Below are 18,898 nucleotides of genomic sequence, written 5' to 3' on the forward strand. Positions count from 1 at the left end.
AAAGGATCCCACTTAGATTCCCCAGGACCCATGTTAGCCAGATGCACAAGGGGGCTCATGCATCTGGGGTTCGTTTGCAGTGGCTGGAGGTCCTGGAATGCCCATTCTCTCTCTCTGTGTCTCTCTCTCAAATAAATAAAATAAACCAAACGGAGAGAACCAATTAGCTCCAGTTTATTTATGTATAAAACTTGGGTACTGATGACATCATTTAAAAATAGGGACCTTTGGGCTGGAAAGCTTGTTCAGTGATTTAAGGTGCTTGCTTGCAAGCTTGCTACACTCCGTGCCCATGTAAAGCCACTTGCAAAAGGACGCACACGTCCCCTCGCGATCCCAGGGGCCCTGTGGCAATAAGAGGCTGAGCCAGGAGAATCCAGATACTCTCAGACAATAGCAGCAAAAATATCAAGACAAACCCTGTCTTAAAAGAAAGTGGTGGGCTGGAGTGATGGCTTAGCGGTTAAGCGCTTGCCTGTGAAGCCTAAGGACCCCGGTTCGAGGCTCGGTTCCCCAGGTCCCCCGTTAGCCAGATGCACAAGGGGGCGCACGCGTCTGGAATTCGTTTGCAGTGGCTGGAGGCCCTGGCGTGCCCATTCTCTCTCTCTCCCTTTATCTGTCTTTCTTTCTGTGTTTGTCACTCTCAAATAAATAAATAAATAAAATGAACAAAAAAAAATTAAAAAAAAGAAAATAAAAGAAAGTGGTGACACACTCCTTTAATCCCAGCACTCAGGAGGCTGAGGTAGGATAGCCATGATTTCAGGGCCAAACTGGGGCTGCATAATCTGGGCTAGTGAGATCTTGCCTTAAAAACAAAAAAGAAAAGAAAGAAAGAAAGAAAGAGAGAGGGAGAGAGGGAGGGAGGGGGGGAGGGAGGGAGGGAGGGAGAGAGGGAGGAAGAAAAAGAAAGAAAGAAAGAAAGAAAGAAAGAAAGAAAGAAAGAAAGAAAGAAAGAAAAGAAAATGAAAGAATAAAAACACTCTGACATTGTTCTCTGACCTGCACATTCACACCATGCATGTGCGCACCCCCACCATATCATAGACACACACACACACATCAGTTTATGGACATCTAGGCTGACTCCATTCCCATGCTATTGTGAACTCAGCAGCAAGGAACATGGATGCGTAAGCATCTTTGTCACAAAACATAAAGTCCTTTGTGTATGTGCTGGGAGTGATACAGCACGGTCATATGGTTACTTCTATTTTTAGCTTTTTGAGAAGTGGGGGGGGGGGGTGTAAGTGCGTGCACACGTGTGTGTTTGAGACAAGGTCTTACCATGAACCCCACCTTGCTTGGAACTCCCTATCTAGCCCAGTCTGCCCTTGAATTCACCCCAGTCCTGCTTCGGCCTCCCCGGGGCTGAGATTCCAGGCCCCTTGCGCCACCGTACCAGGTTTTGAGTAGATTTTGAAATTAAGTAATACCAAGCTAGTAGTCATGGCTTGAATCTCAGCACTCAGGAGGCTAACCCAGGAAAATTATGTTTGAGGCTAGCCTGGGGTATGTACTGAGAACCCCTCAAAAAAAAAAAAAAAGGAGCGGGAGGAGGAAGAAGGGGAGGAGAAGAAGAAACATGGAGTTGAATCAGGCATGGTGGCACACGCCTTTGATCCCAGCACCAAGGAGGCTGAAGTAGGAGGATTGCCATGAGTTCTAGGCCACCCTGAGACTACATGGTGAAGTCCAGGTCAGCCTGAGCTAGAGCAAAGCCATACTTTGAAAAATCAAGCAAAATAAATAAATAAATAAATAAATAAGGGAGAGCATGGCTAAGGAAGATATCCAATATCAACTTCTGGATTCCACATGTATATCTACACATGTACACACACCTATACATGCGTGAACATGTGTATCATACACACATATACAAATTCAAAAAGAAAGAACAAGCAAGCAGAGAAGTCCTTAGTTGGGGAACACTCCACTGTGAAGAGCAAAGCAAGAACACGGTCGTAAGAGAAGTGCTTAAAGCCCGCTCTGCAGCGTGGAGGGAAAGCGGCTGCGCTGCGCCCACGTCACGACCCGCGCTTTAGGGACACCTGGGCGGTGCAACCGCAGGCCTCCATCTGTTAGTGTGTGAACATGGTGCAATTATATAATCTTTGAGATTTTATTTCCTCACCTAAATATTTGGATAATAATGTCTTACTTTTCTTCAAGATTTATTTTTGTTTATTTATTTATCAGAGACAGAGAAAGAGAGAGAGAGAAAATGGGTGCACCAGGGCCTCTAGCCAGTACAAACAAACTCCAGACACATGCATCACCATGCCTGGCTTTAAAAAAACAAACAAAAAAAAACCTTTTTCTTTTATTTATTTATTTATTTCAGAGAAAGAGAGAGAGGCAGATAGAGAGAGAATGGGGGTGTCAGGGCCTTCAGCCACTGCAAATGAAGTACAGATGCATGTGCCACTTCGTGTATCTGGCTTATGTGGGTCCTGGGGAATTGAACCTGGGTACTTTGGCCTTGCAAGCAGGCAAGCTCCTTAACCGCTAATCCATTTCTCCAGCCCATGCCTGGCCTTTTATTTGTATGTTTTTAAATGTTTTATTTGTTCCTTTGAGAGAAAGAGATACGGGGGGAGAGAGAGAGAGAGAGAGAAAGAGAGAGGGAGATAGTGGGTATGCCAGGGCTTTTTGCCGTTGCAAATAAACTCAAGTTGCATGTGCCACTTTGTGCCTCTGGTTTTGTGTGGGTGCTAGGGCATCGAACCGAGGTGGGTAGGCTTTGCAAGCAAGCATCTTCAATGGCTGAGCCATCTCTCCAGCCCCTGGGTCAAGCATTTGGGAAGGGTTCTGATGGGCAAGTTGTCTCTGTTCAAGTGGCATTTATTTTATTTTTTGTTGTTTTCAAGGTAGGGTCTCCCTGTAGCCCAGGCTGATCTGGAATTCACTACATAGTCTCAGGGTGGCCTCAAATTCACAGTGACCCTCCTACCTCTGTCTCCCAAGTGCTAGGATTAAAGGTGTGCACCACCACGCCCAGCACAAGCGGCCTTTTTGAGTTGACTGGGGCTGGAAGGCTCAAGATGTATGGCAAATGTGTGTGTGTGTGTATGTGTGTGTGTGTGTGTGTGTGTGTGTGTTTCTTGGTACTTCCTAGTTTCTCCCTCAAATCCCCTATCCTTGATGTTTCTAGTCTCCTTAGGGTGGGATCAAAAACTTTCTATGAAGAGTCAAGGAATAAGTATTTTAGGCATGAGGGCCAAATGATCTCTCATAACTACTTGACTTATTGCAGCATGAAAATAACCAGAGATAATGTGTAAACAAATAAGTGTGACTGTGTTTTGAAAGCTTTTACTTATGACGTTTTTATTCACTTTTCACATATCACAAAATATTAGTCTTGGGGCTGGAGAGATGGCTTAGTGGTTAAGATGCTTGCCTGCAAAGCCAAAGGACCCAGATTTGATACCCCAAGACCCATGTAAGCCAGATACATAAGGTGGTGCATGCATCTGGAGTTTATTTGCATCGGCTGAAGGCCCTGGTGCACCCATTCTCTTTCTATCTGCCTCTATCTCTCTCTCAAATAAGTAAGTTTTTAAAAAATATTAATCTTACAGACTACAAGACGACCCTGGAGTTCGGGTTCCCAGTGCCAGCATCATGAGAGGGCTCGTCGCCCTGCTGCTCCTGGGCCTGGCGACTGGCTCGCCCCCACTGGACGACAACAAGATCCCCAGCATGTGTCCAGGGCAACCTGGCCTTCCTGGGACACCAGGCCAGCATGGCAGCCAGGGCCTGCCAGGTCGTGACGGCCGCGATGGCCCACCCGGATCTCCAGGCGAGCGAGGCGAGGCCGGGAAGCCTGGAGTGCCGGGGCCGCGTGGGGAGCCCGGGCGGCGGGGAGAGGCGGGCCAAGTGCTCCGTTCCGAGAGCCGGGTGCCTCCGCTCGCCGACGCGCCCCTACCCTTTGATCGAGTGCTGTTGAACGAGCAGGGACATTACGATGCCACCACTGGCAAGTTCACCTGCCAGGTGCCTGGTGCCTACGACTTCGCTGGGCATGCCACGGTCTACCGGGCCAGTTTGCAGTTCGATCTGGTCAAAAACGGAGAGTCCATCGCCTCTTTCTTCCAATTTTTCGGGGGGGTGGCCCAAGCCAGCCTCACTCTAGGGGGGCGCCATGGTAAGGCTGGAGCCAGAGGACCAGGTGTGGGTGCAGCTGGGCGTGGGGGATTACATTGGCATCTGTGCCAGTGTCAAGACAGACAGCACCTTCTCTGGATTTCTGGTCTATTCCGACTGGCACAGCTCCCCAGTCTTCGCTTAGTGCCCACTGGACTACCGAGAGCGGGCTTTTGCTCCCAGAGGTGGACGTAACACTGATACCACACACCCGGAGGGCGGGTCCCCCCCGGATAATTGTGAATGAGAAACAGGGAATGGACTGTTTGAGGTCAGGGCGGGCAGCATGGGGGCAGCGGCTGGACTTCTACCCAAGACTAAATAAGTCACTGTGCTGCTGTGATGAGTGTGGGTCTCCAGGGAGCCTTGGCCAGGGATTCGCCAAGGTGAAATGGATGTTTCCTTCCTAGTCCTCTGCCCCTCAGGGTCCTCAACTCCATCTTTCCTGCTCCCAGGGCAGACCCTTTTCCCGAGGTCACTCAATAAACTTCAAAAAAAAAAAAATATTAATCTTTTAACCTCCCTGCCCCATTTTAAATGTGAAAAACATTCTTAGCTCAAAAGCCATCAAAACAGCTAGGTGACCAAAATCTCCAGGACTGGGGCAAAGAATAATCTGACTTGGGCTGGGTGTGGAGGGACATGCCTATACCCCAGCACTCAGGGGGGCCACAAGGTTGAGGCTGTCCTAGGCTATATAGTGAGTTGTTAGCCTTAGCTACAGTGTGAATCCCTGTCTTAAAGAAGAAGAGAAAATAATTCACTTAGGCTTTCCTCCACTGCAGTAACTCTGGACAGCACTGTTCTGTAGGCCTGGACTGTATAAAAGGAAGAAAGCGGGCTGAGCCTGCGCCTTCATCACTCTCTCCACTTCCTCCATGAGGATGTAACGCAGCGATGCTGGTTTCCGGACGATGTTGTTCCTGCCGGGACAGACTCTCCCTCTGAAACTGTAAACTGTACTAAGTCCTTTCCTTCCATAAGCTGCTTCTGGTCAGGTGTTCTTCCCCGGCAAAGAGAAGGTAATTGATACAATATCAGCAATTACATAACAGAATAAAATAGCAAAGAGACTGGTTTAGAATTATAAATAGGGCCCAACCTGAAGTCTTTGAGGGTTTTGTCGGTGGATACAGTTTCCTTTGGTGAGTTTCTAAAATAAGACAGCAAGCGGATCAAAGGATCAGGGCATGAATAGGAGCTCAAACAGCTGCAAATAAGCTAGATTCCTGAGTAATAAATCTTGAATCCTGCTGTTTGATCAGTCTTATCAGGCCCAAGCCTGAGAAAATAGAAGCGCTCTGCATCCTGCCCAGAAGGTCAAGGACACCATTGGCACCATTCAGCCTCACATTCCTAAGAGGAGGACCTTTCTCTGAGAACGCAAAGAATGGCTTTTGGTCTGGATGAAACACTGCGGGGGGGAGGGGTGTGGACGGGGGAGGGGCTATTCCTCTGCAGGAAAGCATGTGGCAGCTTCAGAGCTGGACCACTGAGCTTCTGCTTGGTTGACATGGGCAAAAAGTCCCAACAGAGTGCTAGGTGAGAAAAATGGGCTCCATGGTGTAAGTACAGTGTGACACACATTCCTGTCAAGCAACCGAAGAGAAGTACACATGGATAGAAAATGCCAGAAGGCCTTGCCAAGCATAATGGAACCAGTCGCTGTGTGGCAGGATTTAAAATGACTTCTTGACCCGACTCCTTAGATTTTCCTGTTGTTTTTCAAGAAGCTTGCACTGTGTCTGTTCATTTTAAAATGGAAAAGTTATGGGCTGGAGAGATGACTTAGCAACTAAGGCACTCACCTGCAAAGCCAAAAGACCCAGGTTCAGTTTCCCAAGATGCATGTAGGACACATGCACAAGGTGGCCCACGCATCTGGAGTTTGTTTGCAGTGGCTGGATGCCCTGACGTGCCCATTCTCTCTTTTTCTTTCTACCTGCCTCTTTCTCCACCTCTCTCTCTAATAAATAAATAAAAATAAAATATTTTTAAAAACAGAAAAGTTATTTTAAAACATTACGAGGAAGAGGTAGGCCAATCATAAAGTGATATTAAGTAAATAGAAGAATTTATTTGACAGCACATGCGAAACAAATCAATGCCCTATCTCAGTACATTATATCTCAGTGTAGCCACAACATGCTTTGTTAAAGATTTGTTATTTTTATTTATTTTATTTTTTATTTTATATATTTATTGTTTTGGTCTTTTGAGGTAGGGCCTTGCTGTAGCCCAGACAGACCTGGAATTAGTCTCAGGCTGGCCTCAAACTCACAGCCTTCCTCCTACCTCAGCCTCCCAAGTGCTGGGATTCAGAGGTACAATTAGGGAATACTATAAATATAGCATTGGCTATTGCTGTGATTTGTTAATCAAAAATTACCATGGGAACTGGAGGGATGGCTTAGCCGTTAAGGCATTTGCCTGCAAAGCCAAAGGACTCAGGTTTGAGTCCCCAGGACCCATTTTAGCCAGATGCACAAGGAGGTGCATGCATCTGGAGTTTGTTTGCAGTGGCTGGAGGCCATTCTCTCTCTCTCTCTCTTTCCTTCTCTGTCAAATTAATAAATAAAATAAAATATATTTTAAAATATTTTTTTAAAACTACCATGGAAAATGCCTGTGAAGTTGTGTGCTTGCAGGCAGTGAATTTACTATTAGTCACCCCTAAGCTGTAATGTAGAAATACTACTGAATTACACTTGTGCCCACTCACAGCACAACTACCCATTACTATGGAGCTATCATGATTGTCATTGTAGGTAAAACAGTGGTCAGCTTACTCACTGACCACTCATCAGTCACAGACTATAGGTCAGAAGGAAAAACAGAGTGTTGGTTCAAACAATAGCACTGCACGTTCTCCGACAACACTGCACGTTCTCCCACAGCACTGCACATTCTCCCACAGCACTGCACGTTCTCCCACAGCACTGCACGTTCTCCCACAACACTGCACGTTCTCCCACAGCACTGCACGTTCTCCCACAGCACTGCACGTTCTCCCACAGCACTGCACGTTCTCCCACAGCACTGCACGTTCTCCCACAGCACTGCACATTCTCCCACATCACTGCACATTCTCCCACAACACTGCACATTCTCCCACAGCACTGCACGTTCTCTCACAGCACTGCACATTCTCCCACAGCACTGCACATTCTCCCACAGCACTGCACATTCTCCCACAGCACTGCACATTCTCTCACATCACTGCACGTTCTCTCACATCACTGCACATTCTCCCACAGCACTGCACATTCTCCCACAGCACTGTATGTTCTCTCACAGCACTGCACATTCTCCCACAGCACTGTACTCTCACAGCACTGCACGTTCTCTCACAACAACACTGCATGTTCTCCCACAGCACTGCAGTTCTCTCACAGCACTGCACGTTCTCCCACAGCACTGCACGTTCTCCCACAGCACTGCACGTTCTCTCACAGCACTGCACGTTCTCCCACATCACTGCACGTTCTCCCACAGCACTGCACATTCTCCCACAGCACTGCACATTCTTCCACAGCACTGCACGTTCTCTCACAGCACTGCACATTCTCCCACAGCACTGCACGTTCTCCCACAGCACTGCAGTTCTCTCACAGCACTGCACGTTCTCCCACAGCACTGCACGTTCTCCCACAGCACTGCACGTTCTCCCACAACAACACTGCACATTCTCCCACAACACTGTGTGTACTCTCACAGTAACACTGTATGTTCTCTTATAAGAATACTGTACATTCTTTCACAAGAACACTGATTGTTCTTTCCAAGAACATTGTACATTCTCTCACAACACTGCATTCGCTCACAACAACACTGCACATTCTCTCACAACACTGCATTCGCTCACATCAACACTGTACATTCTCTCACAACACTGCATTCGCTCACATCAACACTGTACATTCTCTCACAACACTGCATTCGCTCACATCAACACTGTACATTCTCTCACAACACTGCATTCGCTCTCAAGAACTCTATATCCTCTCACAATGTTTGCATTGGTAAGCATTTCCTTCTTGTCCCCTTCAACATCTAGAATCTACTGCTCTGTCCAGCCACTGAAAAAGCCCAGTATTCCCTGACTCCATGGAAAAGAGAGTGACTTGTGTGTGATCATATGTGTCTGCTTATTGGAAACATAAACTCTCAGAAAACATCTCTCAGTCTTGTGGTTTGGAGTTTTCTGTCCCTCCTGCACTACCTAGATAGAGTTAATATTCCATTTGATTGTCAAAGGTGCTTAATTACTTGATCATGATGTATTCTTATCATTAGAGTTTATCCAGATGAAAGTGGCTCCAAGTGGGCTGGAGAGATGACTATGTGGCTAAAGGTGCTTGCTTGTAAAGCCTGCCATCAGGGAATCTGTTGTCCAGGCCCACATAATGCCAAATGCAAAAAAATGCAAAAAGTGGAACATGTATCAGGAGTTCACTTGCCTCGCATGCATATAGCCCTCAGTTCAAGTCTCAACTTAAAAAAAGAAAAAGAAAAAAGAAAAAACCTGCTTGTGTATTCCAACATTTGGGAAGCTCAAGCAAATGGACTGCTGAGTTCAAGGCCAACCTGGGCTACATAGTAAAATCCAGGGCAGGCTGAGCTATGGAGTAAAACCCTATCTCAAAACGACATGAAACAAGATGACCAAATGCAGAAGCATATATTGATCCCTCAAGGTTCTTTTCAACGTCACTACAACTTAGCTTTTATTCACCAGCATTGATTCAACATTTGCTGAGTGCCAATAATGTGCTGAGATCCTTGCTAAGGTTATAAATTTAAGGTTGTAAACAACATACCTGTAACTCTTAGCCCATGATCTACTTAGTACAAGCAAATTCTCTTCCAAATAGACAATGCAAAAGGAACAAATTTCACCCCAAATCAGTGATCAGAGGTCTATGTATGTGGTGGTTTGATTCAGGTGTCCCCACAAACTTAGGTGTTTTGGGTGCTAGGACCCCAGCTGATGGAGATTTGGGAATTAATACCTCCTGGAAGTGGTATGTTATTGGGGGTGGGCTTATGGGTGTTATAGCCAGTCTACCCTTGCCAGTGTTTGACACCCTCTCCTGTTGCTATGGTCCACCTTATGTTGGCCAGGGGGTGATGTCCACCCTCTGCTCATGCCATCATTTTCCCTGCCATCATGGAGCTTCCCCTTGAGCCTGTAAACCAAAATAAATCTCTTTTTCCCAGAAGCTGCTCTTGGTTGGGTGATTTCTACCAGCAATGCGAACCTGACTGCAACAATGTATTTCAAGAAATACTATAGGCTGCTTATTTTCTGTAACATATATAGAGAGAGTTATATATAGAAAATCTATTTTAGTTTCCTTTCTTTTTCTTTTTCTTTTTTTTTTTCCAGGAGTAGGATTGAACTCAGGACCTAGTGCATGCTGGGCAAGCACTCTGCTGCTGAGCCACACACTCTCAGCAGCTTTAACTTGCTAATCCCTGTGCACAAAGTCAGTGCTCTTGCTGTTTCTCCTTATGGCACTAGGTGAAGACCCTGGAGTCGGATTTCTGAACAGCAAGCTTGACCAACACAAATAATATAATGCAGATGCTTTATTTTTATGTTTTTTTTCTTAATATTTATTTATTTATTTGCAAGCAAAGAGAGAGAGAAGAGAGAATGGGTGCACCAGGGCTTCCAGCCACTGCAAATGAACTCCAAATGCATGTACTGCTTTGTGCATCTGGCTTTATCCGGGTACTGGGAAATGGAGCCTAGGTAGTCAGACTTTGTAGGCAAGCACCTTAACCACTGAGCCATCTCTCCAGCCCTGTTTATAATTTTTTATTGGCAGCCTCCATACATATACACTATGTACCTGTACGTGGCTAGTTCACAGATGAGTACAGGTGCTGCTCTTATGAGGAGCTCCTCCACACCCCTAGGTGCTTCTCTCCCAACCCAGGGGTCAGCAGAGAGAACCAACAGGCCCCAAGCTGTGACTGTTAGGACACAGATGCCTCAAAGTGGGATCGGCTTCTGCCACCAAGGCTCCCAGTGAGCCGATTCACGGCCTCCTGCCTTCCCAGCTCCTGTCATGGAGCAGCTGCAAGGCAGGGGTTACCTCATAGAAAGGCCTTATCTCCAGAGACCCCTCCTCCTTAAAGTATGTGAGAGCAGAGCATTTCCTTTGTTCTGGGCTTGCTCTTGCATCTCCTGTCCCAGCTCCTCCCTCTGTGGGCAGCCGGGGTTACTAAAGGATAGCTTACTGGAACCTCTCCAGGAAGGAATCTGTCTTCATTACTCAAGATACACGTCTATTACACACTGGAGTATGAAACGGGCCAATCCACATTCCCTGCACAGGCATGCGACTGATTTAGGGGTGCTCAACTGTGCCAGGGTGCTGACTTTCTTCCTCAAGGACCAAAAGCACACTCACCGCTGTGGTCTACACAGGGCAAGCAGACCATCACGTGTAACTGAGCAGATGCGGGACACTAACATGACATCATGCGTTCATCCACTTTATACCAGAGGACAGAGGACAGCCCGGGATCAAGGCAGGAATAAAGCAAGTGACTCAAAAAGACCCCCATTCGTTTCCGGTCTATTAACTATCAGTCATGGGCTGGAGAGATGGCTTAATGGTTATGGCACTTGTCTGCGAAGCCTAAAGACCCAGGTTCAGTTCCCCAGGCCCCACATAAGCCAGATGCACAAAGTGGTGCATGCATCCAGAGTTCATTTATAGTGGCTGGAAGCCCTGCTATGCCCATTCTCTATCTATCTATATATCTGCCTCTTTCTGTCATGAATAAATAAATAAATTAATTAATTAATAAAATACTTAACTAGCAGTCATAACACTAGCTCTCACTGGACCCATGACAAACATCAAACAATAATACTTTTTTTTTTAATTTTTTATTTATTTATTTGAGAGCGACAGACACAGAGAGAAAGACAGATAGAGGGAGAGAGAGAATGGGCACACCAGGGCTTCCAGCCTCTGCAAATGAACTCCAGATGTGTGTGCCCCCTTGTGTATCTGGCTAATGTGGGACCTGGGGAACCGAGCCTCGAACCGGGGTCCTTAGGCTTCACAGGCAAGCACTTAACCGCTAAGCCATCTCTCCAGCCCAAACAATAATACTTTTTAAAATACTGTTAATAGCTGGTATGGTGGCACACACCCTTAAATCCAGCACTCGGGAGGCAGAAGTAGGAGGATCACTGTGAGTTCAAGGCTACCCTGAGAATATATAGTAAATACCTGATAAGCTTGGTCTAAAGTGAGACCCTACCTCAAAAAACCCAAAAAACAAACAAACAAGCAAACAAACTGTTAAAAACATGAGGATTAAAACCCAGTGTGTCTGGGCGTGGCAGCACCCACGTCTTAGCAGGGTGTGGTGAGTTTTCGTCTGGCGTAAGCTACATGGCACAATTCTGTCTCCAAATAAAAAACACTCATTCACCTGTATTTACCATATTTAAATGAAAGGGGTCTGATTTTCCAGCAGTGTATTTCCCTCCCCCTCCTTTTTGTCTCTTGTGTGTTTGGCATGTGTAGGTGCATGTTCATGTGTGTGGTCATACAGGTGTGAGCAGGCACACGTGTGGAGGCCAGAGACTGAAGTTGGTTGTCTCCTCACTTGCTCTCTGCTGAACCCGGAGCTCACCAATTTGGCTGGACTAGCCAGAAAGCCCCAGGCATTCCTTGTCTGGGATTACAGGTACGTGCCACCACACCTGGCACTTACCTGGGGATCAAAACTCAGGTCCTTTATCCATTGAACCATCTCCAGCCCTTGTTTTTATTTTTTAGTTTGAGATCAGGTCTCACTCTTTAGGCCAGGCTGGCCTAGAACTCACTATGTAACCTAGGCTGTCTTCAAACGCATGGCAATCCTCCTGCCTCAGCCTCCAAAGCAGCAGGATTACAATCATGAGTGTCATGCCCGGCTCAGAAGTTTATTTTTTATACGGTACAGTGAAAGGCACACAAATATTTAAAAGTACTTTGACAGGGGCTGAGGGGGTGACTCAGTGGTTGAAGGCACCTGCTTGCGAGGCCCATTGGTCCAGGCTCGATTTCCAGTACCCACCTACAGCCAGACACAGAAACAACGCATGTGTCTGGAGTTCATTTGCAGTGGCAGGAGGCCCTGGCATGCCCATGCGCTCTCCTCTTTCTCTCTCTCTCCCTCTCTCTCTTGCTTGCTTGCTCTCGCTCCTGCAAATAAATAATTTATTATGGGTTTTAAAAAATATTTTATTATTTATTTATTTGAGAGAAAGAAACAGAAATAGGAAGGTAAAGACTAAACATATGAACTATGCTCATCAAACTGCCCAGTAAGCAATTCTGTTAATGTTCATACCCATATATTAATGCTTCTCTCACTGCTGGTACACAACCTTCTCTTTTCAGATGGCAGTGACCTTGGGAGGACTCAGAAGGCATCATGGTGCTGGGAAGAAGTGACAGGAGTGCTCAGCACTGAAACATCCCTACCATACCTTCCAAGGCTCAGGGTCCATTGCGGAACAGGTGGCAGAAAGAATGTATGAGCCAAAGGAAGGGTAGGACTCCTTACAACATGCTCCCCCAGACACAAAATGGCCTGGATATCCATGGCCTCACAGTGCCTGACACTACCTACACAAGACTATTATAAGAGGAGGAAAAGATGATGACATCAAAATAAAAGAGAGATTGATTGGGGGGGGAATATGATGGAGAATGGAGTTTCAAAGGGGAAAGGGGGAGGGGAGGGAAGGCATTACCATGGGATATTGTCTATAATCATGGAAGTTGTTAATAAAAAAAAATAATAAAAACAAATAAAGAAAAGAAAAAAGAAATAGTCAGGGAGAGAGAAAGAGAGAGAGAGAGAGAATGGGTACACTAGGGCCTCCAGCCACTGCAAACTCCAGATGCATGCGCCCCCTTGTGCAACTGGCTAACATGCGTCCTGGGGAATCAAACCTAGGTCCTTTGGCTTTGCAGGCAAGTGCCTTAACTGCCAAGCCATCCCTCCAGCCCTTGCTGTGGTTTGTCCAGGTAGGGTCTCACTCTAGCCCAGGCTGACCTGGAATTCACTATGTAGTCTCAAGGTGGCCTTGAACTTACAGCGATCCTCCTGCCTTTGTCTCCTGAGTGCTGGGATTAAAGGCCTGCACCACCATGTCCTAGTAAATAAAATTATTTTTAAAGTGCTTTTACATTACAATGATCATAAAAATGTTTTCCTCTGACAAAACAGTTTCTTCTGTTGTTCTGAATGAATGTCAAGAGCGGCGTGGCCGCCCTCGCCCCCAGCGCTGTCTGGACTCAGTGTGTGTGACTCTCGAGGAGACAGAGCCGGGCACGGTCAGGAGTCCCTGAGACCGGGCAGGCCTCCGGGGCGCGGCCGCCTGCGCTGAGGTGAGGCGCGGCCTTGAGCGCGGGGCTGCCCGCTGCGGCTCCGGGAATGAGTTGTTGGCAGCATCACGGATGGCGCGGCCGGCGGCAACCCCGGTTTCCCGCTCTTGCGTCCTTCTGTGAGAGCAGTGGACAGCCGACCGGGCGGGGCTCAGCCCTGATGCTCAGCGCCATGGCCCGGGTCACTGGGTTTCCAGGACAGAGCTGGAAAACATCAGCTTTCTTAAATGGGGTGTAGATGAGGAGAAACATCAGGGCTGCATTTCCTCTGTGAAGTGACAGCTGAGGGCTCTAGAGTGATTAGCGGGGAGGAATACACGCTAGTCCAGACGACCGGCTCACGGCTCACTCCTAACTTCATTTTAGTTTTCTTTTACCTGTCGTAGAGGAAGGTCCTCCCACGGTCACTGATTTCAGGGTGCAAAGCTGATAAAAGTAGCAAAAAAGGGGGGACTAGAGAAATGACTTAGCAGGCAATTACCTGCAAAGCCTATCGCCTGGTTCAATTCCCCAACACCCACAGAAAGCCAGATGCAGAAAGTGACACAAGCATCTGGGGTTCATTTACAATGGGCAGCAAGAGACCCGGGCACACCCATGCACACGCGCACACACACACACACGCACATACACTCACAAATAACTAATTTATTTATTTCTGTTTTGTCGAGGTAGGGTCTCACTCTAGCTCAGGCTGACCTGGAATGAATGGATAGAGTACCATGCACAAACCCTAGGGGCCATGAGAGCCATCTTCTGTGTGGAAGGAAGTCTGGGATGATAAATGTCGAGTTGGGGGGGCTAAGCGGGACAGGGCAACCTCCTTCCTTAAAGTCCCCAACTCCTCCTCCTAGGCTGGAGCACTTGGGAAAATGCCTTCACATTTTGCTGAGTTACTTTTCTATTTATCCTCCAAATTAGCTGTGAATTTTTGCCTTCCAGCTTGTCTTTCTAGACCTCTTGGTTCGGCTTATCTTACTGGATCAGATTCTCCCAGGCCAGGACCCTTGGGGTCACAGCTCCACTTCGGAGGTCGTTTCTGCGGGCAAGCAAGTGTAGTGTATCAACTTTTAATGTATGTCATGGCCTTTGGTGGGGACAGGGAGGGACTCAAGAAGAGGGAGGGAGGAGAAAGAGCCCAAATCTATCCTTGGAAATTCAGCCAGGGCTTCTGTTGTCTTCCTGAAACTTACTCATTCCCAGACAGATAACAGACACCAATGACTCACTGATAGATTACTCCAAACTTTGGAAAACTACCAAAACACACCACACCACACCACACACACACACACACACACACACACACACACACAGGGTCTGGGGCCAAAGGGTCTCCAATGGCATCTATCCCCGGGGGCTTTGAGGAGTTTCGGGTGAGGTTATGCATGAAGTGAAAGAAAGTTTACACTGGGGGCTAGAGAGATGGCTCTGCAGTTAAAGGGCTTGCTTGCAAAGCTTGACCCCCGCCCCCAGTGGATGGTGACAGGAGCCTGGCAAGAGGTTGGCAAGGACACAAACGTCACTCCAGGAGACTATAATTTAAACAATGAATGGCCACAAGGTTAAATAAAGGCAGAATTTGAACTGGAAACAAATGAGTGGTAAAACAAGAGGCTGGGGGATGCACGTGCCAAGCCGAGTTTGGGTTCCTAGAAGCCAGGGACATGGCAGCATGTGTCCATCATCCCAACACCTCCCAGCAAGATGGAAGGTGGAGGCAGGGGAGCCCCTGGAAACACCAGGGCAGCCAGACTGGCAAACACAGCAGGGAACCTGTCTTGGAGGAGGAAGGTGAGGACCCACACCTGAGGCCACCCTCTAACCTCCACGGGCATGACCTGTGCACACAGCCTCCATTCACATGAGCACACACACACATCACATCATATCACACATCTCACACACACACACATACATCACATACACACATCACACAACACACATACACACATCACACAACACACATACACACACACACACACACATCACATCACACATCACACACATCACACACATCTCACACACACACACACACATCACATCATATCACACATGTCACACACACATACATCACATACACACAACACACATACACACATCACACACACATCTCACACACACACACACATCACATCACACATCACACACATCACACAACATCACACACATCTCACACACACACACATCACATCATATCACACATGTCACACACACACACACATCACATACACACATCACACACACATCTCATACACACACACATCACACATACACACATCACACATGCACTAAGGCTTACAAAACAAAACATGAGCCCAGCCCAAGGGGCCACCCTTGGGTCATCACAAGAGGATCTAAGCCCGGAGGACTCCAAAACCCTCTGCCTTCAGGCTGGTGCCCTCCACATGGCCCAGGACAGCGCAGGGTGTGGTGTTAGTTATCAACCTGTCATTTCCTCCCAGGTCCCAGGGGGCTGAGTGCCAGGCAGTGTGGTTGGGACAGACCACAGGCCACAGTCGTCCTATGCTCAGCCAGTATCTCTCAGGGCCACCCTGACTGTGAGGAAAGCATACTTGGTTTGTCTTTACTTTCATTTTTCTTTCCCTCACCCCCCGAGATAGGGTCTCCCTCTAGCCCAGGCTGGCCTTCAACTCACATCAATCCTCCTATCTCTGCCTCCCGAGTGCTGGGATTTGTTTACTCAATACGCTGTAGCCCAGGCTTGCTTGGAACTCACTACATAGCCCAGGCTGGCCTCAAACTCAGTCTCCCGAGTGCCGGGGTTACAGGAGGGAGCTGTCCACCTGCCTGTGCCGGTCTTCTTTGTTTTCTTTGGTGCCCTTTACAGAGAAAATGCAAAAGGAGACCAATACATTAATTTTTCTCTTGTGGATCTTGCCTTTGACATTTTATATGAGAACTCCTCACCTCGCCCAAGGTCATGAAGATTTTTCTCATGTTTCATAGTTTTATTTTTCACATATTAATCTATGACTCATTTGATGCTAAACATTTTTAGAAATTTTGAAAAGAGTTACTCATTAACTGAAACCAGCACGCCCATCTATATTTGATCCCTGATATATATATAAACTTAAGCTTAGCACTATGAGGCATTTTTATCAGACATGTAGCCAGTATTTCATGTTCTTTAATCAGTCAACAAATATTAATTAACAAGGCATTTCACTTTCATTACTGCCTTCTGGGGCACTTTGAAACAATCCCTGTTGGATATCCTGTGCACACATCACATCAGTGGATTTCATGGTCATTATAGACTAGTTATTTTCATTAGAAACCTACTGACGAGTATACAGAGTATAACTGTTTTGTATGTCTTCCCAGGAAAATTCCATTTTTCTTCTTTGACAAAATATCTTTTAGGCTAGCAGAGTAACTCGTGCCTGTAATTCCAGGACTAAGGCTGAAGCAGGAGAAATGTTACAAGTTTTAGGCCAGCTAAGGCTTTATGGTGAGTTTTAGGCCAACATGGGATACACAGAAAATTCCTGTCTCAAAAACATAACAAAACTTTTTTTTTTTTTTAACTTCTATAGAAGCAAAGCAAAGAACGAAGTAGAAGCAACGTGTCAGGAGTTTAAACTTACAGAGTTCTTTAAATTTTTTATTTATTTATTTATTTTTAAATATATTATCTATTAATTTTTTGTCAAAAAATTATTTTAATAGTTACAAAACATTTTTTTACACAATCAGTATAAAATAGCAGTTGATTATTTTATAATTATGAGAATTACTTAGACTTGAGGTCTTGGCTAAGTGGGGCTGAAATCAACAAAAGGTCTTGGACTGTTGGCTCAGAAATTATTCTAGGACGCCCACCCTGTTGATGTCTGGCATGCTTAGCTCTGCTGAGATGACCCAATCCTTTTTTAAAAAAAAAAGTCTCTCTTTATTCATTCTTCGGAGGCTTGAAGTGAATTCGGCAGCGTTCATTAAACACCTTCCAGCTCCTGTCATTTACTACTTCTTCAACATTCAGCTCTGCATCCATTTCAACTTTGTTTGTTCTTTTCTAAGTCGCTTTAATAATGTTAAATCATCCAAATTCTTTTCTCTTTCTTCTCGGAGGTTTTGTACTACTGCTGAAGTCTGGGCTATACAGTGTTTTATAACTCTGTCTCTACTGACATGAGCTGCCATCCAAGACTCATAAAGTTGTTTACAGGTTTGGCTGGCATCAATTTTCCCTGCAAAGGAAGCTGTTGGAACCGTACTGTTTAATTCATGTACTATTCTGTCATCAATTGTCTGCATCACCTTGAGTACTTCCTGGAACTCGGCGAACTCCTCACAGTTCACACCGCCACTGGGCGCCGCCATATTGTATTATCTATTAATTTGAGAGAAAGAGGCAAAGAGAATATGGGTGCTCCACCTTGTGCATCCGACTTTACGTGGGTCCTGGGGAATTGAACCTATGTCCTTTAGCTTTGCAGGCAAGTGCCTTAGCCACTAAGCCATCTCTCCAGCCCAAAAAATTTTATTTATTTTTTTTGAGAAGGGGGGCTGGGGACATGGCTCAGCTCAGTGGTTAGAGAAAGACACTTGCTTATGCAGAGCATGGTGGTGCAAGCCTTTCATCCAAGGTAGGAGGATTGCTGTGAGTTTGAGGCCACCCTGAGAATACAGTATAAATTCCAGGTCAGCCTGGATTAGAGTGAGACCCTACCTCGAAAAAAAGAAAGAAAGAAAGAAAGGAAGGAAGGAAAGAAGGAAGGAAGGAAGGAAGGAAGGAAGGAAGGAAGGAAGGAAGGAAGGAAAGAAACTTGCTTGAAAGAAACAGAGTACATGGCGCCAGGACCGCTTGTCACTGCCAATGCACTCCAGGCACATCCACCACTTTGCACACCTGGCTTCATGCGGGTGCTAGGAAATTGAACTGGGCCATCAGACTTTGTAAGTAAGCACCTTGAACCACTGAGCAATCTCCTCAGCCTTTAAACTAACAAAGTTCTACTGGTCCTCTTCATTTTGACTTAACAGATGTTAGCGCTTTCCAGAAAGCTACAAAGAGCTTAGAGGTCACCTTGTCTCAGCTCTTCATCCAAGCACTTAAGCAAGCCAGCTAATGTCCCTACTGAGGGTCCCTGGTGAGCCAGGGTTTAGTGTGCACATAGCCCATGGAAAAGTCAGCCAGGGGCAGGCAGCTGCTCATGCCCAGGGGTATTAGGGGGAGCTGAAGCCAGGGTCTCAGATTTCCATCCTCCCCATGTCTTCCCTCCACAGCTCCCAGCATCCTGGTCTTCTCCATCCCGAAAATAGCTGTGCCCCTCAGTGAATGAATGACAGGACATGTGTGCCGTTGG

At 46.6% G+C, this 18,898-nt stretch overlaps 1 protein-coding gene and 1 pseudogene across 1 annotated transcript; one reads left to right on the forward strand and one right to left on the reverse strand.

The window, feature by feature from the left end:
- Window positions 1-3,589: 3,589 nt before the first annotated feature.
- Window positions 3,590-4,465, forward strand: LOC123453758 (complement C1q tumor necrosis factor-related protein 5-like). Its single transcript, XM_045131705.1, is given in 2 exon segments — window positions 3,590-4,110; window positions 4,112-4,465. Coding segments are annotated over 2 exon segments (666 nt in total). The 5' UTR covers window positions 3,590-3,630; the 3' UTR covers window positions 4,298-4,465.
- Window positions 4,466-17,481: 13,016 nt separating this feature from the next.
- Window positions 17,482-17,912, reverse strand: LOC123453769 (annotated as a pseudogene).
- Window positions 17,913-18,898: the final 986 nt, after the last annotated feature.

Source organism: Jaculus jaculus, chromosome 12 (genome assembly GCF_020740685.1).
Source record: "Jaculus jaculus isolate mJacJac1 chromosome 12, mJacJac1.mat.Y.cur, whole genome shotgun sequence".
In the NCBI taxonomy this organism is placed as follows: Eukaryota; Metazoa; Chordata; class Mammalia; order Rodentia; family Dipodidae; genus Jaculus; species Jaculus jaculus.